Source organism: Choloepus didactylus, chromosome 10 (genome assembly GCF_015220235.1).
Source record: "Choloepus didactylus isolate mChoDid1 chromosome 10, mChoDid1.pri, whole genome shotgun sequence".
NCBI lineage: Eukaryota > Metazoa > Chordata > Mammalia > Pilosa > Megalonychidae > Choloepus > Choloepus didactylus.
The window spans coordinates 69745477-69770933 of NC_051316.1; the positions used below are offsets into that span (position 1 = coordinate 69745477).

Genomic DNA, 25457 nt, shown 5'->3' on the forward strand with positions numbered 1-25457 from the left:
CACGTCAGTCAGGATGGGTCTTAATCCTACTGCTGGAGTCCTTTATAAGAGAATGAAATTCAGACAGAGACTCACAGAAGAAAGAAGCTGAAAGCAATGGAATCTGGAAAAGAAGAGAAAGACAAGGAGATATCACCGTGTGCATAGCCATGTGACAGAGGAGCCAAGGATCCCCAGCAGCCTGTCTTCAGGAAGAAAGCATCACCTTGATGATGCCTTAATTTGGACATATTCCCGGCCTTAAAACTATGAGCCAATAAATTCCCATTGATTAACCTGACCAGTTTCATGGTATTTGCTTTGAGCAGTCTGGGAAACTAAAACAGAGCGAGAATCATTCTTTTCTCTGAGGCAGGAGGTAAGATGAGGTGAAAATGATGGTAGATTTGAGGTCATGAAGGAAAATCTCAGTAGGTATGGGAAATATGTTTATTTCCTGGGGCAGGCAAAAGACCACTGGATGGCCAATCAAGAGACATGGCTTCTGTCCCTAAAGCTAATTTCTGTATTATTAGAAATATCACCAAAGTTTACAATACCTCAGGATTTAGAATAGGTGGTTGCTAAGGTATTTTCAAGCTCTCTATTCAGTGATTTTTTTTTTTAGAGTTTTATTTATTTGGCCAACAGGAATTAATTTGGTGATTTTGCCTAGAAAGTTAGTTTGTAGAATTGATCCTAGTGAATTTCAACATTTTTGTGTTTATGACACATTTGTAAACTTTTAGAATTCTGGGTTGTGTACCTCAGGGGATTAAAAGACAACAACACAAAACAAAGCAGTAGTATTTACACCACTACAGGGTAACAGATTTCACAGTATATTTAAAGGGATTCTTTGGTAGAATGTGGAGATACTACTTGAGGACAACTGCTCACTGCCCCAGGCAGGCCTTTATAGACTTATTAGACAAACTACTTTAGTATTTTCCTGAATGTGGTCTTTTTTTTTAAGCTCACGCATTATGTTTTGTTATACCTACAACTTTTTACTCATAGAAATTCTTACTCCTCCCTAAATCTTATTACCTGCTAAACTACCAGTAGACAGCTGTCATTGCAAGAGCATGTGTACTTATAGAAAAAATAAATTTCTCAAATTCATTAAAACTTGGTAGCACAGTGTTAGAGGACCCTGCCTTATGCTGCAACATCACGATTCGAAATTATTTTGTTTGAGTATCCCGTAAAGGTTTCTCACAAGCAAAGCAAACTATACATAATTTTCCATACTTTATAAATGTTAATTGAATTGTATTTTTCAGTCTAGCAACATTAACCTAAAATATGGGCTATATGTTGAATAGAAATAGCATCTTAAAATGTGTTTTGGTTAAAAATGCACAGGGGAGTCTCTTCTGCTTGTGATATAACTGGAACATAAGGGCTCCACTGTCTTCAAGCTTTTCCCCAAGTCTCTCTTCATTATGGAAAAGAGGAAGAGTGCATTTTTAAAGAGATTTATTCACAGCTAACTCTATGGAACAATAAGACTAGGGTATAATCCCATAAAACAAGGGAGTTCAGGCTGGCATCTAGACTGGAATTTCTGTTGCCTCCCTGCACCAGTCTTTAAATATAGTTGGAGTAGCAGGAGGAGGATTAGCTTTAATCTTCAATTTATAACCTCCTTTTAAATAGGTTTCCTGACATGAATGTCTTCATTTCTAAAAGCAAAACATTTGATTTGCTCAGTTTCCTTTACCCTTTACATTTTTCCATAATCCTTTCCTTTTGTAAACTCAAGTTTAAGAAGCAGTTGAGAGCATTGTCTTCCAAAAAATATCCAGTGCTCTTTTTGCCAATTTCCTGAGGCTATGGGTATTCTCAGAAGTTCAGTGATGCACATGGGTTATTTGGCAGGAAAATTTAAAAATATTTTGAGGTCTCAAAGTAAGAGATAAAAGGTTTGTTTGTGATGTTTGAGTATTGTTTCTGTTAAATCCAAGTCTCAAAATAGGGCTTAAACGTAGTTCATGTAGAAGGCTTGAACAGTACTATAAACCAATGAGACCTAAAGACATATATAGAATACTTCATCCAACAACAGCATAATATGCATCCTTCTCTAGTGCACATGGACCATTCTCCAGGATAGACCATATGTTAGGTCACAAAATACATCTCAATAAATTTAAAAAGATTGAAATCATACATTGTATTTTCTTCAACCACAATGGAAAGAAGCTAGAAATCAATTAACAGAGAACAAGAAAATTCACAAATATGTGGATATTAAACATACTTTTAAACAACCAAATGGTCAAAGAAGAAATCATAAAGGAATTGGGAAATGTCTTGAAGTAAATGAAAACAAAATACAACATTCCAAAACCTATGAGATGCAAAGGCACTGTTGAGAAGGAAATTTATAGTTCTAAATGCTTACATTAAAAAAAAGAAGGATCTCAAATCAGTAACCAAACCTCACACCTGGAGAAACTAGAAAAAGAAGAACAAATAAACCCAAAACGAGCAGAAGGAATGAAATAACAAAGATTAGAGCAGAGATAAAAGAAATAGAGATTAAAAAGCAATAGAGAGCATCAACAAAACAAAAAATCGGTTGTTTGGAAAGATCAATAAAATCAATAAACCTTTAGTTGCTCAGACAAAAAGAAAGAGAGACAGGACAAAAATAACTAAAACCAGAAATGAAAAGGTGGATATTACTACTGACCCCTCAGAAATTAGATAACCTATATTAAATGAACAAATTCCTAGATTCATGCAAACTACCTACACTGAGTTACAAGTACTTCAATACAGTAATGAAAGACCTCCCAACAAAGAAAAGCCCAAGACCAGATGGCTTCACTGATGAATTTTACCATTCAAAGAAGAATTAATTCCAATCTTGCCCAAACTCTTCCAAAATTTGAAGGGAAGGAAACTCTTCCTAATTCATTCCATTAGGCCAGCATTACCCCATTACCAAAGCTATATAAACATATCACAAGAAAAAAATCACAGAACAATATTCTTTATGAATATAGATGCAAAAGTCTTCAGTAAAATCCTAGCAAACCTAATCCAACTGCACATTGATTATACTCCACTATCATGTGGGATTTATTCCAGGTATTCAAGGGTGATACAAGAAAATCAGTTAATGTTAACATATCACATTAATAGAATGAAAGAAAAGAAAAATGTGATCATCCCAATTGACATAGAAATTTGACAAAATCCACCTCCCTTTCTTGAGCATTTACTCAGAAAACTAGGAATAGGAGGAAATTTCCTCAGCATGATAAAGGGCATTGTGCCAGTTTGATGTATTATGTCCCCCCAAATGCCATTATCTTTGATGCAGTCTTGTGTGGGCAGACATATTAGTGTTGATTAGATTGTAATTCTTTGAGTGTTTCCATGGAGATGCAACTCACCCAACTGTAGGCGATAATTCTAATGATAATTTCCATGGAGGTGTGGCCCCACCCATTCAGCGTGGGCCTTGATTAGTTTATTAGAGCACTGTATAAGCTCAGACAGAAGGAGTGAGCTTGCTGCAGCCAAGGGGGATACTTGAAGAATGCACAGGAGCTCAGAGAAGAAATCCAGTTTACAGAGACATTTTGGAGATGGCCTTTGAAAGCAGACTTTTGCTCTGGAGAAGCTAAGAGAGGACACATGCTCCAAGAGCAATTAAGAGTGACATTTTTGAGGAGTTGCAGGAACGCCCTGGGAGAAAGCCATTTTGAAATCGAAACTCTGGAGCAGACGCCAGCCACGTGCCTTCCCAGCTAACAGAGGTTTTCCAGAAGCCACTGGCCATCCTCCAGTGAAGGTACCCGATTGTTGATGCATTACCTTGGACACTTTTATGGCCTTAAGACTGTAACTGTGTAACCAAATAAACCCCCTTTTATAAAAGCCAATCCATTACTGGTATTTTACATCCCAGCAGCATTAGCAGACCGGAACAGGCATATATGAGAAATCCACAGTGAACATCATACTCAATTGTGAAAGACTGAAAGCTTTCCCCCTAAGAACAGAAACAAGACAAGGGTGCCCACTTTCACCACTGTTATTCTACATTGTACTGGAATTTATAGCCAGAGCAATTAGCAAGGAATAGAAATAAAAGGCATTCAGACTGGAAAGAAAGAAGTAAAACTTTCCCTATTTGCAGATGACCTTATATATAGAAAATTCCTAAAACTCAACAATAAGCTACTAGAACTAATATACGAATTCAGTAAAGTGGGGAACAAGATCAACACACAAAAATCAGTGCTGTTTCTGTACTCTAATAATGAACAATCATAAAAGGAAATCAAGAAAAATATTCCATTTTAAATGGCAATTAATTAAAAGTATAAATTACCTGGGAATAAGTTTAACCAAGGATATACATAGGACCTTTATATTGAATACTACAAAACATTGCTGAAATTAAAGAAGACCTAAATAAATGGAAGGATATTCTATGTTTATGGATTATGTGATGGTTAGGTTCATGTGTCAACTTGGCCAGGTGATAGTACCCAGCTGTCTGGTCAAGCAAGCACTGCCCTAACAATTGCTGTGAGGACGTTTGTGGCTGGTTAATAAACCAACAGGCTGGTTTATTAAATCATCAGTCAATTGACTGCACCTGTGACTGATAACTCACCAAAGGTCATCTTCCACGATGAGAGAATGCAATTGGCTGGATTCAATCCAATTAATCAGTTGAAGACTTAGAAGCGAGACAGATAGAGGACCTTCACTTCTTCTTCGACTGCCCAGCGAAGCATTTCCTGAGGAGTTTGTCAAAGTTGCCGGTTCGTTTCCTGAGGAGTTCATGGAACACATTCGTCGAAGATCCCAGTTCATTTCCTGAGGAGTTCATCGAAGTTGCCGGTTTGTTTCCTGAGGAGTTCATCGGACATCTTCCTTGGAGTTGACAGTTTGTTGACTGCTCTACAGAATTTGGACTTGTGCATACCCACAGTTGCGTGAGTCACTTTTATAAATTTTATAATCATGGATACCTCTCATTGATTCTGTTTCCCTAGAGAACCCTAAGTAATACAGATTAAAAACTTAATCTTAAGATGTCAGTTTTACCCAAAGCGATTTACAGATTCAATGCCAACCCAATCAAAATCTCAACAGTCTTCTTTGCAGAAATAGGAAATCCAATCATCAAATTCACATGGAGGGGTAAGGGGCCCCTGAATAGCCAAAACCATCCTAATAGAGAGGGATGGGGAGGAAGAGAGGAGCCACGGAAGCAAGAAGTTGAAAGCAAGAAAATCTGGAAGAGAAGGACGAGATAAGCAGATGCCACCAGTGTGCCTTGCCATGTAACAGAGGAGACAAGGATTGCTGGCAGGTGGTCTTCAGGAAGAAAGCATTGCCTTGATGAAGCCTTGATTTGGACATTCTAACTGGTTCAAACTGTCAGCTAATAAATTCCCATTGTTTGAGCCAATCCATTTCATAGTATCTGCTTTATGCAGCCCAGGAAACTAAAACAGATTTTGGTACCACATTAGTGGGGTGCTACTATTGCAAATACCAAAAATGTAGAAATGGCTTTGGAACTGAACAATGGGTAGAGACTGGAAGAACTGTAGACACTTGGCAGAAAAGGCTTAGATTGCTTTGAAAAGCCTGTTGGTAGAAATATAGATGCTAAAGGTACTTCTGATGAGGACTTAGAAATGATGAATGTGTTACTGGAAACAAGAAGAAAGGCAGTCCTTGTTTTAAAGTGGCAGAAAACTTGGCAAAATTGAATTCTGATGTCAAATGGAAGTCAGAATTTGAAAGTGATGAACTTGGATATTTAGCTGAGGAGATTTCCAAGCTTAGTGTGAAAAGTGCAGCCTGGTTTATCCTTGCAGCTTAAAGTAAACTATGAGAGGGAAGGGATAAGCTGAGAACTGTACTCCTGCACACGAAGTAACCAGAAATTGATGGTTTGGAAAATTATGAACTTCTGGAAAGCTAATCCCATAGAATAGTGCTCCACGTGATTGTTTAATTGAACATGGAAACAGCCCTTTCAGTACAATTCAGAAGTGGAAATGGAGTTATCCAGAAAGGATTTGGGGAAGATGGTTTGGACCCTGCATGCGAAACTGACAGGTTTTTTGCAAGATCTGTATGAATGGAATCACTGTCATTCTGGACTAAAAGGAAAAGAAAAACATCAGATTGAAGGAAAAGTCACTTTGAGGGCATGACTATGGAAGCTGAGGTCTGGACTGAAGATGTCTTCTTGGACCAAAAGAATGAAACCACTCATGTGTGGAAATGGTGAGTATGCCCTGTCACTTGGAGCCCAGTGATAAGCCTTCTGCCTCAATCTTCGGGATCAGTGTTACTAGTCTTTAGAGAGGGTGGAGCATATTCTCTGGAGATTGCAGAGAATCTGGCCGCCACCTCACCATTCTGAGTGGGTTGAGCCTGTGCCCCAGAGATTGCAGAGAGTCTGGCTGTCACCTCAGTGCTTAAAGAGGGTGGAATCTTCACCCCAGTTTTGGGGGGAGACCATGGCTGCTGTGCAAGCACTTAGAAAGGGGTGGAGCTGACCTTCATAAGACCAGGAAGGCAAAACATAGGTCATTAGATGACTTCTCAGATCTTGAAATCTGATGTATGTTCTGCAGGATTCAGAATTGTTTGGGACCTGTGACCCCTTGTTTCTCTTTCCAATTTATCCCTGTGGGGATAGAAATGTTTATTCTATGGCTGTCACTTTTTTGTATATTGGAAGTAGATAACTTGTTCTCTAGGTTTCACAGGTCCACAGATGGAGGGGTATTGTGCCCCAGTACAGACCACACCTATAAGCAGTTTTGATGAGACTTTGTACTTAGTATTGTTTCTGAAATGATGTGTGGCTTTGAGATGTTATGATGGAATGAATGCATTTTGTTTGTGGAAAGAACATGTCTGTTGGGTTCCAGAGGGTGGAGTGTAGTGGTTTGAAGCTTTATATACTCCCCCAAAACATGTTCTTAAATCTAATCCATTCTTGTAGGTGTAAACCCATTGTAAGTAGGATCTTTTGATGAGGCTACTTCAGTTAAGGTGTGACCCACCTCATTCAGGATGGGTTTTAATTCTCTCACTGGAGTTCTTTGTAAGTGGAAGGAATATGGAGAGAGAAAGAGAGAAAGAAAGCAAGAAGCAAGAAGCTGAAAGCAACGAAACCCAGAAAAAAAGGGAGAGACCAGATGCCCCCATGTGCCTTGCCAGGTAACAGAGGAGTCAAGGATCGCTGGCAGGCAGTCTTTGGAGAGAAAACATCAACTTGATGATGCCTTGATTTGAACATTTTTATGGCCTCAAACTAATAAATTCCTATTTTTTAAGCTAACCCATTTCATGGTATCTTTTGAAGCATCCTAGGAAACTAAAACAGATCCCAAATTCATACCCTGTATAAAAATTAACTCAGAATGGTTCAAAGACCTAAATATAAGAACTAAAATTTTAAAGCTCCTGGAAAAAAATATAGGGAACATTTTCAGAGCCCTGTATTAGATGACGGATTCCTAGAGTTTACTACAAAATCATAGGCAACAGAAGAAAAAGTAGAGAAATGAGACTTCTTCAAAATTTAAAACTTTTGTGCAGCAAATGACATTATCATGAAAGTGAAAAGACAATCTAGAGAATGAAAGAAAATGTTTGGAAACCCTAAAACTGGCAAGGGCTTAATGTCCTGAATATACAAATAACTCCTATAATTCAACAACAAAAGGACAATCAATCCAATTAAAAAATGGACAATGATATACAGATGGCCAACAAGCACATGAAAAGGTGCTCATCATCAGTAGCCATTGTTGGGAATGTAAAACGGTACAACTGTTGTGGAAAACAATTTGGCATTTCCTCAAAAAATTAAATATAGAACTACCATATGAACCAGCAATCCCACTTCCTGGTTTATACCTGTTTTAGTTTCCTAGGTTCTCCAAGCAAATACCATGAAATGAATTAGCTTAAATGACGGGAATTTATTTGCTCAGTTTTGAGGCCAGGAAAATATCCAAATCAAGGCATCATTAAGGCGATGCTTTCTCCCCAAAACAGTGGCATTCTGGGGCTGGCTGCCGGTGATCCTTGGCTCCTCTGCAAAATGGCAAGGCACAGATTGGTGTATCCTGGTCTCTTCCTTCTCTTCGGGGTTTCGTTGATGTAGTTTCTTGCTTCTTGTGGCTTTTTCTGTCTGTCTGAAGTTCATTCTCTTATAAAGGATTCCAGTAATAGGATTAAGTCCAATCCTGGTTGAGGTGGGACACACCTTAACTGAAGTAGCCTTATTAAAAGGTCCTACTTACAATAAGTTTGTAGCTGCAGGAATGGATTACACTTAAGAACATGTTTTTCTTGGGTATCTAGAGCTTCAAATCACAATACCCAAAAGAATTGAAAGCAGGGACCCCAAATAGATATTTGTACACCAATGTTTATAGCACCTTTATTCACAGTGGCCAAAAAGTGGAAGCAACCTAAGTATCCATCAGCAGATGATTGCATAAACAAAATGTGGTATATATATGCAATAGAATATTATTCAGCCATAAAAAGAAATGAAGTTTTGAATCATGCCACAATAAGGAGTGACCTTGAGGACCTCATGTTGAATGGAATAAGCCAGACACAAAAGGACATATATTGCATGATGCCATTTATATAAAATAAATAGAATTTGTAAATTCATAGAATCAGAAAGTAGAATACAGGTTACCAGGGACAGGTAAATTAATTCTTAATTTGTACAGAGTTTCTGTTTAAGGAGATAGAAAAATTTAGATAATGATTGTTGTTGACAGTAGCACAACATTGTGAATATAATTAACACCACTGACTTCTATACTTCAAAGTGGTTAAAATGGGAAATTTTAGATTGTGTATATGTTAACACATTTTTTTTTTAAGATAGCTAATTTGTTTTATGACAAGGCAACGGAATTGTTAGGAAGAAAGTTAAAGGAGATTTCCCACATTTTGGAAACAGAGTACAAAGTCAAATACGGATTAATACCTCCCTGACTGGAAATGTGGCATAGGTCATAGTAGGCTTGGTCCTGTTCCTTCAAAGAGTTTTGTTGACATATTGATTAGGATCCTCCCTCCTGCCAACCCCTGCCCAATGCCATTCAACAGAGTGAGTACTTAGGGAAAGGACCTGTCTTCATAATTTTTCTAAAGTTCATTTCATGGTTAACAGAGATTGTTTATAAAAAAGCAGCAGTGGAATGAGAGGCTATAGATATTAAGGATCAATCTCTGCATTCTCTTTGTTCTCATAGATTCTGCCTTCACATCATGATTTGCCTTGTACCCCATTTATTTGTGCCCGTTTCTGGCTCTCCCACTAGCTAGAAAGCTCTCTGCGGGTACAGATAGATGGACTGAAAATCTTCAAATCCTCTCACAGTACCTTGCTTATAGAAGGCCCACACTAAGATTGGGGTTAAAGAAAATACCAGAGGCTATGGGAACCAGATTCAGTAATACTGTTATCTCCTTTTGTTTTAGTTTCCTAGGCTGCTTAAAGCAATACCATGAAATGAGTTGGCTTAAACAAGTGGAATTTACAAGCTTACAGTTTTGAGGTTGGAAAAATGTCCAAATCAGGGCATCCCATCAAGGTGTTGTGTGCCAGTTTGAATGTATTGTGTCCCCCAAACACCATTATCTTTGATGTAGTCTTGTGGGGCAGATGTTTTGGTGCTGATTAGATTTGCTTGGAATGTGCCCCACCCAGCTGTGGGTGATGACTCTGATGGGATACTCCCATGGAGGCATGGCCCCACCCATTCAGGGTGGGCCTTGATCAGTGGAGCCATATAAATGAGCTGACTCAAAGAGAAGGAACTCACTGCAGCTGTGAGTGATGTTTTGAAGAGGAGCAAGCTTGCTAGAGAGGAATGTCCTGGGAGAAAGCCATTTTGAAACCAGAACTTTGAAGCAGATGCCAGCCACATGCCTTCCCAGCTAACAGAGGTTTTCTGGACGCCAGTGGCCCTCCAGTGAAGGTACCCGATTACTGATGTGTTACCTTGGACACTTTATGGCCTTAAGACTGTAACTGTGTAGCCAAATAAACCCCCTTTTTATAAAAGCCAATCCATCTCTGGTGTTTTGCATTCCGCAGCATTAGCAAACTAGAACATGTTGCTTTCTTCCTGAAGACCGCCTGCCAGTGATCCTGCGTCCCTCTGTCACATGGCAAGGCACATGGTGTCTCTGCTGTCTCTCCCTTCTCGTCTAGATTTCTTTGCTTCTAGTTTCTTGCTTCTGTGGCTCCCCCCTCTCCCTTTCTGGCCTCCCACCCCTGCCCCTCCCATCATATGACACTTGAGAAAATTAAACCTTATACAGTAAAATGTCCTTAAACAGTAGTTTTAGGTGTAATTCTCTCTCACTCTCTATTGTCTATAGGTCACAGACTAAAGTTCTAGTTGCTTCAGTTTAGGTGTGGTGGATTTCAGGAAATGTGAAATTTGATGCACTGTGACTGTTTTTCTTGAGTGATCTTTATCAGAAGCAGACCTTGGGAAGATTTGTTGCAAGATAGCCATATACTAATAGTTAGAAATGACTATGAAAAACAGATGTTTTGTCTGGGTCTTTATTCAGAAGCAGGGTTTCAATGTTGGCATCTATCATTTTTCTTATGTTTACCTACATTGATTAAAGGGCACTTATCTAGTGGTATGCACAATTGCTGTGTGACGTACTCATTTGTATGCTTTTACCATGATAGTTTCCACACAATGTGATGTTTCTGTTGGCAGTTTAAGTTTATTCCTTCAAAAATTGTCATCTTGGAAATCCAGGGTATGAATGATATTTATTTTTATTTAAAATTACTGGGGAGATTTGTTAGACAATACCTAGTTTCCTGGCATTGGTAAAGGACTTTACAGAACTCCCCCCTAATTTTCAAGACACATTTGTATTACACACATGTCTTAACATGTTATTTTGTAAGATTTTATTTGCTTTAATTTAGAAAATTCCAGGCTTATTTTATATTTTGACGTTACATAATTCTGAACTCTTCTTCTTTGGAAATATTCAAAAGATCTTTTTTGTGTTTCTAATCCTAGACGGATTTGGTTTGTTTTAAAATCTAAACAACCTACATAAAGGGAAACGAAGAATCAGTGGTATAGTTTTAATTTTGCTCTGTTTTAATACTGTGAAGTCTGATATGCTACCTTTTCCTCACAGGTTCACATCCAGCTTTCAGAATGGCACCGTGCCATTTTTCTCCCACAGGCCTGGCTTGCATATATGAATCGAGCATATCATGCCATTTTACAGGTAAGGAAACCACAGAATGCTTTGCTTTTGGCAAGTGTCTCCTTATCTCAGCTTTTACTGCACATATTTATTTAATATAAAAGCACATGGGAAAATAGTGCTATCAAAAATGTGATGGTCATTTTTACACATAAGAGAAATATGTGAGGCGTATGTATATAGCTGCACCTCACATTTAAATACTGATGCCTCCCGAATCTGTGTCTCCAGTCCAGAGCTCACGCATGAGTTGTGTTCCCCTGTGTCTCTCTACTTCCGGAACATATCCACTTGTCTGTCCCAAGGCACCTCCACTTGAGGAGATCCCAAACTGAGCACGTCCTCATGCCTTGGACCTGTGCCTCCTCAAGCTGGCTCTGCTTATATCTCCTGCCATATGTCTTAACCCCTTCCTCTGAATTTTATGTTCCAACCTTACTAAATTTCTGAGTTTTCCCAAAGTCAGCATGCCTTCTCAGTCATCTTGGCTTTTGCAAACACTGTTCCCTCTTTGCCCTACTTTCTACTTGTTCCTGAGATCAGTTTATTTGTACCTGCAACACCCCCCCCCCCCAAATTTTATGCCCCTCTTATGTATTTCCTTAGTACTCATGCTTCTTTTTTAAATGTCCTTATAACCTAGGTTATGTATCTGGGGCTTCCAGTTGTCCCTACTCTAGAGGGTGAGAGCTGGGTTTCCTTCTTTACTATTTCTCTGGAACCTAAAGAGTGTTTAAAACATAATAGGTGTTCACTAACTAAATGAGACATATTCAATTTGACTTCATTTAGTCCAATACTATTTTAAGTTATAGTTAGCAAATTTGTTAAAGCTAGAAATTTTTAATTGTTGGGCCTATGTGAACATTAGCAATGTACAAAAACAACTAGCTCAATCCTTTTTCCTAGCTTGAAATTCATTGTTAAGGATGACAGAAAAAAAATCCAATGGTACTTAAGTAATTTATGGCCCTGAATAAGATTTTTATGGAATCCCAGGAGTTGTGATGGTGTGGTAGCAGAGTGGAAGGAATGACAGAGCATCTGGGCATTGATGGGTGTTACCATTTTAGATTAAAATCTTGCCACAAAATGTGTTTAAATATTAAAAGTTGGTGGATCTGGGTATGTGGATGAGAGGTATGTTGGTGTTCTCTGTGTGAGTTTTGGATTATTTTTGCAACTGTCTTGTAAGTTTGAAATTGTTTCAAAATAAAAGTTTTTTTTAAAAAACCACCTTGCTGCAACATATCTCATTGGGCCTACAATTTCTAAAACATTGATATATCCTCAGAGACTCTAATTTATTGCAACTGAGTAGGGGACCAGAAATCTGCATGTTTAACAAGCCACCAGATGATCTGAATGCAGTGAGTCTGCTAGCCACAGTTAACACTGTATTAGATGGTACCCCTAACAGCATTGGAATCTGCATTTTAAAGGTTTCTCTTGAAATCATTGTTACCTTTTGTTCAGTTTACTCATTTTTTATCCTTACCAGCATCTAGGCAACAATTATGTTTTTTTAATTTTCTAATTTGAGCTTCTTTCAAACTTTCAGGACAGTTAGAAAAATTATACAAACCCCGTAGGAGAATTCCAACATACACCTACTCTGTGCCCCCAATACCCGGATCTACCAATTTTACCATTTTGTCACATTTACTGCAAAACTGTCTATACAACCTTCCATTATATATCAATCTATTTATCCATTCATTTTCTGAAACTTGAGTTTAGGTTTTGTACATGATGCTCCTTTTACACATAATATTGTTATCTATCTATACTTCCTAAGAACAAGAATATGCACTTATATAATCACCTTAAGTACAGTTATCAAGTTTGAGGAATTTAACATTGATATGAAGTTTATAGTCTGTATTACGATTTTTTTCATATGTCCCAATAACTTGAGCCTTTTATCCCTTGCTAGATCCTATCCAGGATCATGTATTGCATTTAATTGTCATTGCCTCTTTAATTGCTCTCTTTTTTAAAAATGTAGAAACATATATACAAAATAAACTTTCCCATCTCAACCACTACAAAGCATAACATTCAATGGGATTAATCACATTCACAATATTGTGGTACCCTTACCATCTACCAATACTAAAACTTTCCTCTCTCTCCAAACAGAAACCCTACACCCATTATGCATTTACTCCCCAGTCCCCCTGATCCCCACCACTGGCAACCTGTACTCTCAATTTCTGTCTCTGTGAGCTTGCATATTCTCCAATATTTTCTTTGTAGTTACCATGGGGCTTAGATTAACGTTCTAAATGAAAAACCACCTCATTTGCTTTGATGCCAATTAAATTTCAATAGTAGCTGCAAACCTTGTTCCTATACTCCTCTCTCCTCCCACCTTGATGTAGTTCTTGTCACAAATTACGTTTATGCATTATGAGTCCAAAACCACTGATTTATTATTATATTTTATGCGTTTCCCTTTTAGATCATATAGGAAGTAAAAAGTGGCTTTCCAAACCAAAATTACAATAGCTCTGGCATTTGTATTTACCCATGTCATTATCCTCACAGATCTTGATTTCTTTATGGGGCTTCAAACTATTGCCTATCGTCCTTTCCTTCTGACCCGCAGAACTCTCTTTAGCATCTCTCATACAGCAGGTTGGTCTAGTGGAGTTGAAATCTCTCAGCTTTTGTTTATCTGGGGATGTCTTAATCTATCCCTCATTTTTTTTTTTTTGTTTTGTTTTTGTTTTTTTTTTTAATCTTCATTTTATTGAGATATATTCACATACCACGCAGTCATACAAAACAAATCGTACTTTCGATTGTTTACAGTACCATTACATAGTTGTACATTCATCACCTAAATCAATCCCTGACACCTTCATTAGCACACACACAAAAATAACAAGAATAATAATTAGAGTGAAAAAGAGCAATTGAAGTAAAAAAGAACACTGGGTACCTTTGTCTGTTTGTTTCCTTCCCCTATTTTTCTACTCATCCATCCATAAAGTAGACAAAGTGGAGTGTGGTCCTTATGGCTTTCCCAATCCCATTGTCACCCCTCATAAGCTACATTTTTATACAACTGTCTTTGAGATTCATGGGTTCTGCGTTGTAGTTTGATAGTTTCAGTTATCCACCACCAGCTACCCCAATTCTTTGGAACCTAAAAAGGGTTGTCTAAAGTGTGCGTAAGAGTGCCCACCAGAGTGACCTCTCGGCTCCTTTTGGAATCTCTCTGCCACTGAAGCTTATTTCATTTCCTTTCACGTCCCCTTTTTGGTCAAGAAGATGTTCTCCATCCCACGATGCCGGGTCTACATTCCTCCCCGGGAGTCATATTCCACATTGCCAGGGAGATTCACTCCCCTGGGTGTCTGATCCCACGTAGGGGGGAGGGCAGTGATTTCACCTTTCAAGTTGGCTTAGCCAGAGAGAGAGGGCCACATCTGAGCAACAAAGAGGCACTCGGGAGGAGGCTCTCAGGCACAATTATAGGGAGGCCTAGCCTCTCCTTTGCAGCAACCGTCTTCCCAGGGGTAAAACCTGTGGTAGAGGGCTCAACCCATCAAACCACCAGTCCCCTATGTCTGTGGTCATGTTAGCAACCATGGAGGTGGGGTAGGCGAATACCCCTGTATTCTCCACAGGCTCCTCAAGGGGGCACTACATCTTTTTTTTTTCCTTGTTTTTCTTTTTTTTTTTTTTTACTTTCCCTTCTTTTTTAAATCAACTGTATGAAAAAAAAGTTAAAAAGAAAACAAACATACAATAAAAGAACATTTCAAAGAGACCATAACAAGGGAGTAAGAAAAAGACAACTAACCTAAGATAACTGCTTAACTTCCAACATGTTCCTACTTTACCCCAAGAAAGTTACCTAGCATAGCAACATTTCTGTGAACTTGCTCCTACTATATCCATCAGAAATTAACAGACCATAGTCATTCCTGGGCATCCCCAGAACATTAAATAGCTTATCTGTTCTTCTTGGATTATTGTTCCCCCTTCCTTAATTGCTCTCTACTGCTAGTTCCCCTACATTCTACATTATAAACCATTTGTTTTACATTTTTCAAAGTTCACATTAGTGGTAGCATATAATATTTCTCTTTTTGTGCCTGGCTTATTTCGCTCAGCATTATGTCTTCAAGGTTCATCCATGTTGTCATATGTTTCACGAGATCGTTCCTTCTTACTGCCGCGTAGTATTCCATCGTGTGTATATACTACATTTTATTTATCCACTCATCTGTTGAAGGACATTTGGGTTGTTTCCATCTCTTGGCAATTGTGAATAATGCTGCTATGAACATTGGCGTGCAGATATCTGTTCGTGTCACTGCTTTCCGATCTTCCGGGTATATACCGAGAAGTGCAATTGCTGGATCGAATGGTAACTCTATATCTAGTTTTCTAAGGAACTGCCAGACTGACCTCCAGAGTGGCTGAACCATTATACAGTCCCACCAACAATGAATAAGTGTTCCAATTTCTCCACATCCCCTCCAGCATTTGTAGTTTCCTGTTTGTTTAATGGCAGCCATTCAAACCGGTGTTAGATGGTATCTCCTTGTGGTCTTAATTTGCATCTCTCTAATAGCTAGTGAAGCTGAATATTTTTTCATGTGTTTCTTGGCCATTTGTATTTCCTCTTCAGAGAACTGTCTTTTCATATCTTTTGCCCATTTTATAATTGGGCCGTCTGTACTATTGTCATTGAGTTGTAGGATTTCTTTATGTATGCAAGATATCAGTCTTTTGTCAGATACATGGTTTCCAAAAATTTTTCCCATTGAGTTGGCTGCCTCTTTACCTTTTTGAGAAATTCCTTTGAGGTGCAGAAACTTCTAAGCTTGAGGAGTTCCCATTTATCTATTTTCTCTTTTGTTGCTTGTGCTTTGGGTGTAAAGTCTAGGAAGTGGCCGCCTAATACAAGGTCTTGAAGATGTTTTCCTACATTATCTTCTAGGAGTTTTATGGTACTTTCTTTTATATTGAGATCTTTGGTCCATTTTGAGTTAATTTTTGTGTAGGGGGTGAGGTAGGGGTCCTCTTTCATTCTTTTGGATATGGATATCCAACTCTCCCAGCCCCATTTGTTGAAAAGACCATTATGACTCAGTTCAGTGACTTTCGGGGCCTTATCAAAGATCAGTCGGCCATAGATCTGAGGGTCTATCTCTGAATTCTCAATTCGATTCCATTGATCTATATGTCTATCTTTGTGCCAGTACCATGCTGTTTTGGCAACTGTGGCTTTATAATAAGCTTCAAAGTCAGGGAGTGTAAGTCCTCCCACTTCGTTTTTCTTTTTTAGAGTGTCTTTAGCAATTCGAGGCATCTTCCCTTTCCAAATAAATTTGATAACTAGCTTTTCCAACTCTGCAAAGTAGGTTGTTGGAATTTGATTGCGATTGCATTCAATCTGTAGATGAGTTTGGGTAGAATTGACATCTTAATGACATTTAGTCTTCCTATCCATGAACATGGAATATTTTTCCATCTTTTAAGGTCCCCTTCTATTTCTTTTAGTAGAGTTATGTAGTTTTCTTTGTATAGGTCTTTTACATCTTTGGTTAAGTTGATTCCTAGGTACTTGATTTTTTTAGTTGCTATTGAAAACGGTATCTTTTTCTTGAGTATCTCTTCAGTTTGTTCATTTCTAGCATATAGAAACATTACTGACTTATGTGCATTAATCTTGTATCCCGCTACTTTGCTAAATTTGTTTATTAGCTCTAGTAGCTGTATCGTCGATTTCTCAGGGTTTTCTAGATATAAGATCATATCATCTGCAAACAATGACAGTTTTACTTCTTCTTTTCCAATTTGGATGCCTTTTATTTCTTTGTCTTGCCGGATTGCCCTGGCTAGCACTTCCAGCACAATGTTGAATAACAGTGGTGACAGCGGACATCCTTGTCTTGTTCCTGATCTTAGAGGGAAGGCTTTCAGTCTCTCACCATTGAGTACTATGCTGGCTGTGGGTTTTTCATATATGCTCTTTATCATGTTGAGGAAGTTTCCTTCAATTCCTACCTTTTGAAGTGTTTTTATCAAAAAGGGATGTTGGATTTTGTCAAATGCTTTTTCAGCATCTATTGAGATGATCAATTGATTTTTCCCTTTTGACTTGTTAATGTGTTGTAATACATTGATTGATTTTCTTATGTTGAACCATCCTTGCATGCCTGGAATAAACCCCACTTGGTCATGGTGTATGATTTTTTTAATGCGTCTTTGGATTCGATTTGCAAGTATTTTGTTGAGGATTTTTGCATCTATATTCATTAGGGAGATTGGCCGGTAGTTTTCCTTTTTTGTAGCATCTTTGCCTGGTTTTGGTATTAGATTGATGTTAGCTTCATAGAATGAGTTAGGTAGTGTTCCATTTTCTTCAATGTTTTGAAAGAGTTTGAGTAAGATTGGTGTCAGTTCTTTCTGGAAAGTTTGGTAGAATTCCCCTGTGAAGCCATCTGGCCCTGGGCATTTATTTGTGGGAAGATTTTTGATGACTGATTGGATCTCTTTGCTTGTGATGGGTTGGTTGAGGTCTTCTGTTTCTTCTCTGGTCAGTCTAGGTTGTTCATATGTTTCCAGGAAATTGTCCATTTCCTCTACATTATCCAGTTTGTTGCCATACAGTTGTTCATAATATCCTCTTATAATTTTTTAAATTTCTTCAGGATCTGCAGTTATGTCACCTTTTTCATTCATTATTTTGTTTATATGGGTCTTCTCTCTTTTTGATTTTGTCAGTCTAGCTAGGGGCTTGTCAATCTTGTTGATCTTCTCAAAGAACCAACTTTTGGTGATATTTATCCTCTCTATTGTTTTTTTGTTCTCTATGTCATTTATTTCTGCTTTAATCCTTGTTATTTCTTTTCTTGTACTTGGTTTAGGATTGGTTTGCTGTTCATTTTCTAGCTTCTTCAGTTGATCCATTAGTTCTTTGATTTTGGCTCTTTCTTCCTTTTTAATATATGCGTTTAGTGCTATAAATTTCCCCCTTAGCACTGCTTTTGCTGCATCCCATAGGTTTTGGTGTGTTGTGTTCTCATTTTTATTCGTCTCTATATATTTAGCAATTTCTCTTGCTATTTCTTCTTTAACCCACTGATTGTTTAGGAGTGTGTTGTTTAACCTCCAGGTATTTGTGAATTTTCTAAGTCTCTAATGGTTATTGACTTCTAATTGTATTCCATTGTGGTCAGAGAATGTGCTTTGAATAATTTCAATCTTTTTAAATTTATTGAGGCTTGTTTTATGTCCCAGCATATGATCTATTCTGGAGAAAGTTCCATGAGCACTAGAAACGTATGTGTATCCTGGTGATTTGGGATGTAATGTCCTGTATATGTCTGTTAAATCTAATTCATTTATCAGATTGTTTAGGTTTTCAATTTCCTTATTGGTCTTCTGTCTGGTTGATCTATCTGTAGGAGAGAGTGATGTGTTGAAGTCTCCCACAATTATTGTGGAAACATCAATTGCTTCCTTTAGTTTTGCCAGTGTTTCTCTCATGTATTTTGTGGCACCTTGATTGGGTGCATAGACTTTTACGATTGTTATTTCTTCTTGCTGAATTGCCCCTTTTATTAGTATGTAGTGGCCTTCTTTGTCTCTCAAAACATCCCTGCATTTAAAGTCTATTTTATCTGAGATTAATATTGCTACACCTGCTTTCTTTTGGCTGTAGCTTGCATGAAATATTTTTTTCCATCCTTTCACTTTCAGTTTCTTTGTGTCCCTGTGTCTAAGATGAGTCTCTTGTATGCAACATATTGATGGTTCATTTTTTTTGATCCATTCTGCGAATCTATATCTTTTAATTGGGGAGTTTATTCCGTTTACGTTCAACGTTATAACCGTGAAGGCATTTCTTGAATCAGCCATCTTATCCTCTGGTTTATGTTTGTTATATACATTTTTCCCCTCTCCTTGTTAATATCCTTTATTGTACCCATAGCGAATCTCTTTAGTACTGAACCTTTCTCCAAGTCTCTCTGTCCTTTCTTTGTTTCTCTGTCTGTATGGCTCCCTTTAGTATCTCCAGTAGGGCAGGTCTCTTGTTAGCAAATTCTGTCAGCATTTGTTTGTCTGTGAAAAATTTAAGCTCTCCCTCAAATTTGAAGGAGAGCTTTGCTGGATAAAGTATTCTTGGCTGGAAATTTTTCTCACTCAGAATTTTAAATATATCGTGCCACTGCCTTCTTGCCTCCATGGTGGCTGCTGAGTAGTCACTACTTAGTCTTATGCTGTTTCCTTTGTATGTGGTGAATTGCTTTTCTCTTGCTGCTTTCAGAGCTTGCTCCTTCTCTTCTGTGTTTGACAGTGTGATCAGTATATGTCTCGGAGTGGGTTTATTTGGATTTATTCTATTTGGAGTTCGCTGAGCATTTATGATTTGTGTATTTACGTTGTTTAGAAGATTTGGGAAGTTTTCCCCAACAATTTCTTTGAATACTCTTCCTAGACCTTTACCCTTTTCTTCCCCTTCTGGGACACCAATGAGTCTTATATTCGGACGTTTCATATTATCTATCATATCCCTGAGGTCCATTTCGATTTTTTCAATTTTTTTCCCCATTCTTTTTTTTATGCTTTCATTTCCCATTCTGTCATCTTCCAGGTCACTGATTCGTTGTTCACCTTCCTCTAATCTTGTACTATGAGTGTCCAGAATCTTTTTAATTTGGTCAACAGTTTCTTTAATTTCCATAAGATCATCCATTTTTTTATTTAGTCTTGCAGTGTCTTCTTTATTCTCTTCTAGGGTCTTCTTGATTTCCTTTCTATCCCGTACTATGGTCTCATTGTTCATCTTTAGTTCTTTGAGTAGCTGCTCTAGGTGCTGTGTCTCTTCTGATCTTTTGATTTGGGTGCCTCGGCTTGGGTTATCCATATCGTCTGGTTTTTTCATATGCTTTATAATTTTCTGTTGTTTTTGGCCTCGTGGCATTTGCTGAACTTGATAGGGTTCTTTTAGGATTTGTAAACCAATTGAAGTCCTTATCTCTACTTTATCAGATCTACAGCTTCGTGGAGTACACTTTCTCTAACTAACCAGCAGGTGGCGTCCACGAGCCACCTGTTCTCCACAAGCCAGTTCTCCCCTGTTTAGCCTTTTTGGTGAGTGGGGATGTGAGTCTTGTGGGGTCCAATTGGTGTACCAAGCTTGCGTGTGTAGTTGGTGTTGCCTGCCCTGTATATCGGGCGTGTTTCTGGGCAGTCAGGGAGGGGTGGTGGCTCTAACAATCAAATCTCCCTGGTGATCCTAGAGTTTTAAAGCTGCTGCAATAGTCTAATCCTTCAGTTCAGTCCTGCCACAGTTTGTTTCTGCCACTGACCCACAAGTCCTTGTTATTGGCGTATGGCTCCTGAGACTTGCAAGTGGGCCCCTCTTCCAGGCCGTGCACCCCGGGTCCTCTGTTGAGGGATGACTGTGCTATGTCACAGGTGAGTGCTGTCCCCCCAGGGCAGTTCTGGGCTGCTGGGCTGTGTAGGGAGGCTCCCAGTCTGCTGAAATGATGGCTGAATGGGGCTTTGTTAATTCACACTGCTCCACCTTCCCAACTCTGGGACAATCAGCTGAGGTTGCAGGGAAGGCTAATGTCCACGCCCAGTTTTGTGGTGTGTGCCTGTTATTTGAAGCACTTCCGTCACACTGGGTTGTCTGGGGCAGCTCTGGGCTATGGGGCTGGCGATGGGCAGGAGTGTTTCCTGTCCACCAGGATGATAGCTGTGAGCGGACACCCCCCTTTTCTTGGGAAGTTGTGGTGTTTAGTGAATTTTCTCAGCCACTGGATTATTGCGTTTTGTCTCCGACCTCTCTTAGTTCTGCTCTTGATTTGACCTGCCCAAATTGCAAGTCTTTGAAGCTTTCTGTATTGGGCTTCTTAGAGTAATTGTTTTAGAAAAAGAAAAAAGGATTAAAAAAAAAAAAAAAAAAAAAAGGGCCCTCCTCACAGATCTAACGGGTTATTGAAATGCTAAGAGACAAAGCAATTAGGGCCATTAAGGAAAGGTCCACAGGGCAGAGAGATCAGCTTTTCTTCGGGATTTGCATATGAGCCTCAGGGCCTGAGCTCTGCCTTTCCCCTTTCTATGTTCACCAGAACTCCAAAAATCCTCCGCTTTTATTTTGGAGTTTTTCGTGTTGTTTTTTTTCTATGCCTGTCTCCTCTCTGCTGGGCTGGCTGCTCTCAGTTTCTCTGGTGTCTGGTCTCAGTCTATCTATGGTTGGAGTTTGGATCATTAGAATGAGTTTCCGATAAGGGCTGCCACTGCAGTTCTCCCTTCTGCTTCCCGGAGCTGACAGCCCCTCCTCCCACGGCACTGAGCCTGGCAGGGCGGGGCGCGGGTCCACTGGCCGCAAAAACTTACAGATTTCGCTGATCTCAGCAGTTCCATGTTTTCATGAGTGTTGTATGAAGTATGCCCAAAGTCAGATTGCTCTGTGGTGTCCAGTCCACGCAGTTCCTGGCTTTCTACCTACTTTCCTGGAGGAGTAACTAAAACATACAGCTCACCAGTCTGCCATCTTGCCCCGCCTCCCACTCTCTTCCTTTTTAATGTAAGTGGTTAGGGCTAATAATTTCCTTCTCAGCATTGCCTTCGCTGCATCCCATAAGTTTTGATTCATTGTGTTCTCATTTTCATTGTCTCACGATGTTTACTGATTTCTCTTGCAATTTGTTCTTTGACCTACTGATTGTTTAACAATGTGTTGTTTAACTTCCATATATTTGTGTATTTTCCATTTCTCCATTTGTTGTTGATTTCCAGCTTTTTTCCATTATGATCAGAGAAAGAGTTTTGTTTAATTTCAGTGTTTTTTAATTTATTAAGACCTGTTTTGTGCCCCAGCATGATTTATCCTGGAGAGTGTTCCATTAGCACTTGAAAAGACTGTATATCCTCCTGTTTTGGGATGCAATGTTCTATAAATGTCTCTTAGGTCTAGTTCATTTATCATATTATTTAGGTTCTCTGTTTCTTTATTGATCCTCTGTTTAGATATTCCATCTATTGGAGAGAGTGTTGTGTTCATGTCTTCCACTGTTATGGTTTAGTCATCTATTGTTCCCTTCAGTTTTGCCAGTTTTCGCCTCATGTACTTTGGGGCACCTTGATTAGGCACATAAATATTTATGATTGTTATTTCTTCTTGGTGAATTGCCCCTTTTATTAATATATAATGTTCTTCCTTATCTCTTATAACATTTTTGCATTTTAAGTCTATTTTGTCTGATATTAGTATAGCTAACCCGGCGTTGTTTTGGTTACTGCTTGTGTGGAATATTTTTTACCATCCTTTCACTTTCACTCTATCTAAGTCTTTGGATCTAAATTGAGTCTTGTGTAAACAGCTTATAGATGGATGCTATTTCTAAATCCATTCTGCAGATCTGTGTCTTTTTTTGGGGGAGTTTAATTCATTAATACTCGAAGTTATTACCATAAAGGCATTTCTTAGTTCAATCATCTTATCCTTTGGTTTTTATTTGTCTGATCTATTTTTTTCTCTTTCTGTTCTTTTAGTAATCCTTACTAATATTCTTCAGTTCTGTACCCTCCTCCAGCCCTCTCTCTCTTAGCTCTTTTTTTCAGCAAGCAGAACTCCCTGTAGTAGTTTTCACAAGGCCAGTCTCTTAAGAAACTCTCTCAACTTCTGTTTATCTGTGAATATTATAAACTCTCCTTCATTTTTGAAGGACAGCTTTGCTGGATAGGGAATTTTGGGTTGGCAATTTTTCTTTTTCAGTATCTTAAATATATCATACCACAGCCTTCTGGCCTCCATGGTGTCTGATTCAAAATTAGCAATTAGTCTTATTTGGCTTCCTTTGTATATGATGAATCACTTTTTTCTTGCTGCTTTCACAATTTTCTCCTTCTCTTTGGCATTTGACAATCTGGTTAGTTTGTGTCTTGGAGTGGGTCTATTTGGATTTATTCTGTTTGGAATATGTTGGGGTTCTTGATTTGTGTATTTAAGTCTTTTAGAAGGTTGGGAAATTTTCAGTCATTATTTCTTTTGAATATTCTTCCTGGCCCTTTTCCCTTCTCTTCTCCTTCTAGGACACCCACAATGTGTATGTTTGTGCACTTTGTTTTGTCAAACATTTCCCTGAAACCCTGCTCCAGTTTTTCCATTTTTTTCTTTATTTGCTTGTATGTCTGTTCGAATTTGGTTGTTACGTCTTCTAGCTCACTGATTCTTTTTTCTCTTCAAATCTGCTGTGTGTCTCTTGTATGTTTTTAGTTTAATCTACAGTGTCTTTACTTCCATAATTCTATTATTTTCCTACGTATTGTTTCAACTTCTTTATGCTCTTCTAGTGTCTTCTTAATATCCTTTTTCTCTTTAACCGCATTTTCCTTCATTTCTTTGAACTGATTCAGGAGATTTGTTTGAACATCTTTGATTGGTTGTTTCAGATTCTGTGTCTCCCCCAACTTTTTGATTTGTTCCTATGACTGGGCCATTTCTTCCTAAGTTTTAGCGTGCCTTGTGATTTTTTACTGATATCTGGTCATCTGATTATCTTGACGGGTCTATTCTAGAGATCAGTTTCTTTCTCTTGTGTAGGATTTAGTTGTTGCCTGTATTTGTATTAGGGCACTGCTTTGACAGTTGACTCATTGGTACTTCTCATCCAGAACAGGGCTGGGTACCCATGCAGGGGGTATAGACCAGCTCCAGTGGGCCTGCGATAGGGTCTGGAGAGGCTCTGAAAAACCTTGCTGTTTCCCCTTCACTTTCTGGATTGCCCAGCAGATGGCACTGTTTGGTGACTTACTCATCCTCAGAAGCTGTTTACCTCCTGAAGTCTCACAGTGTCTGACCGGATGGGCCTGAAACTGCTGTGACATCTCTTTGCTGGCCAAAATCTGGTTCACTGTGGGGCTGTGTCCCCCTCTATACTTGTGGCAGAGGAGTCTCACAGCCACTCCAGCCTGCAGCCATCCTCCAGGTAAGGGCCATCCACTGCTGCTTCCCTCAAGGATGAGGGGTGGGCAGCAGGACTCATGGCTGGAGTTACAGTCTCAGTACATATTTTCTCAGATTTTTTGTCCCTCACAGAACTGTGCCTTGAAATGTCCTTCCCAGCCCCTTAGGTTTTTGCCTGGCTATTTGCTGCTTTTAGGGAAGATTTTGCAGTTCTCTCCTTAATCCCCTGTTTGGAAGCCCTCTCATTGCTGCCCTTTTGTGTTCTGCCCTCCCCAGTGGCTCAGGACCTGGTGTGGGTTTCTGTGGGCAAGGGTCTCTGTGTCTAGATATAGGTGGGGATCTGTCTCACTGCTAGGAGAGATTTTATAGTTTGTGTCCCCAGTGGGAGGTGGGAGGGATCCCAGCTGCTGCCTCTGGACACTTTCTGAGCTGTGTGGGACAAAATAAGGGGGAGGGGAGAGGACTGGCCAGTCTGGGATGGAAGTTTCCTACCTGATATTTTTCTCTTTCTTTGATTCAACATTTGTAGGATCCTTCCTCAGTCTTTACCTTCCTCCAGATTTTTGAACAAGTGAGAATTGTCTTTTTTTTTTTTTTTTGCTGGATCTCTGAGGAGAGGTTTTCAGTAGCTGTCTCCATGTTGATGACATAACCTAGGACCATTTTTTTTTTTTTTTTTTTTTTTTTTTTTTAATCATCATTTTATTGAGATATATTCACATACCACGCAGTCATACAAAACAAATTGTACTTTCGATTGTTTACAGTACCATTACATAGTTGTACATTCATCACCTAAATCAATCCCTGACACCTTCATTAGCACACACACAAAAATAACAAGAATAATAATTAGAGTGAAAAAGAGCAATTGAAGTAAAAAAGAACACTGGGTACCTTTGTCTGTTTGTTTCCTTCCCCTACTTTTCTACACATCCATCCATAAACTAGACAAAGTGGTGTTTGGTCCTTATGGCTTTCCCAATCCCATTGTCACCCCTCATAAGCTACATTTTTATACAACTGTCTTCGAGATTCATGGGTTCTGGGTTGTAGTTTGATAGTTTCAGGTATCCACCACCAGCTACCCCAATTCTTTAGAACCTAAAAAGGGTTGTCTAAAGTGTGCATAAGAGTGCCCACCAGAGTGACCTCTCGGCTCCTTTTGGAATCTCTCTGCCACTGAAGCTTATTTCATTTCCTTTCACATCCCCCTTTTGGTCAAGAAGATGTTCTCCGT

The 25457-nt window shown here is 38.9% G+C and overlaps 1 protein-coding gene across 1 annotated transcript in view; it reads left to right on the forward strand.

Moving 5' to 3' along the window:
• Positions 1 to 25457, forward strand: part of FOCAD (focadhesin) — a 341517-nt gene that overhangs the window by 226081 nt on the left and 89979 nt on the right. Inside the window, exon 20 of the mRNA XM_037798691.1 lies at positions 11197 to 11289. Coding sequence (XP_037654619.1) covers positions 11197 to 11289 — 93 coding nt within the window. The remainder of the gene's footprint in view (positions 1 to 11196; positions 11290 to 25457) is intronic.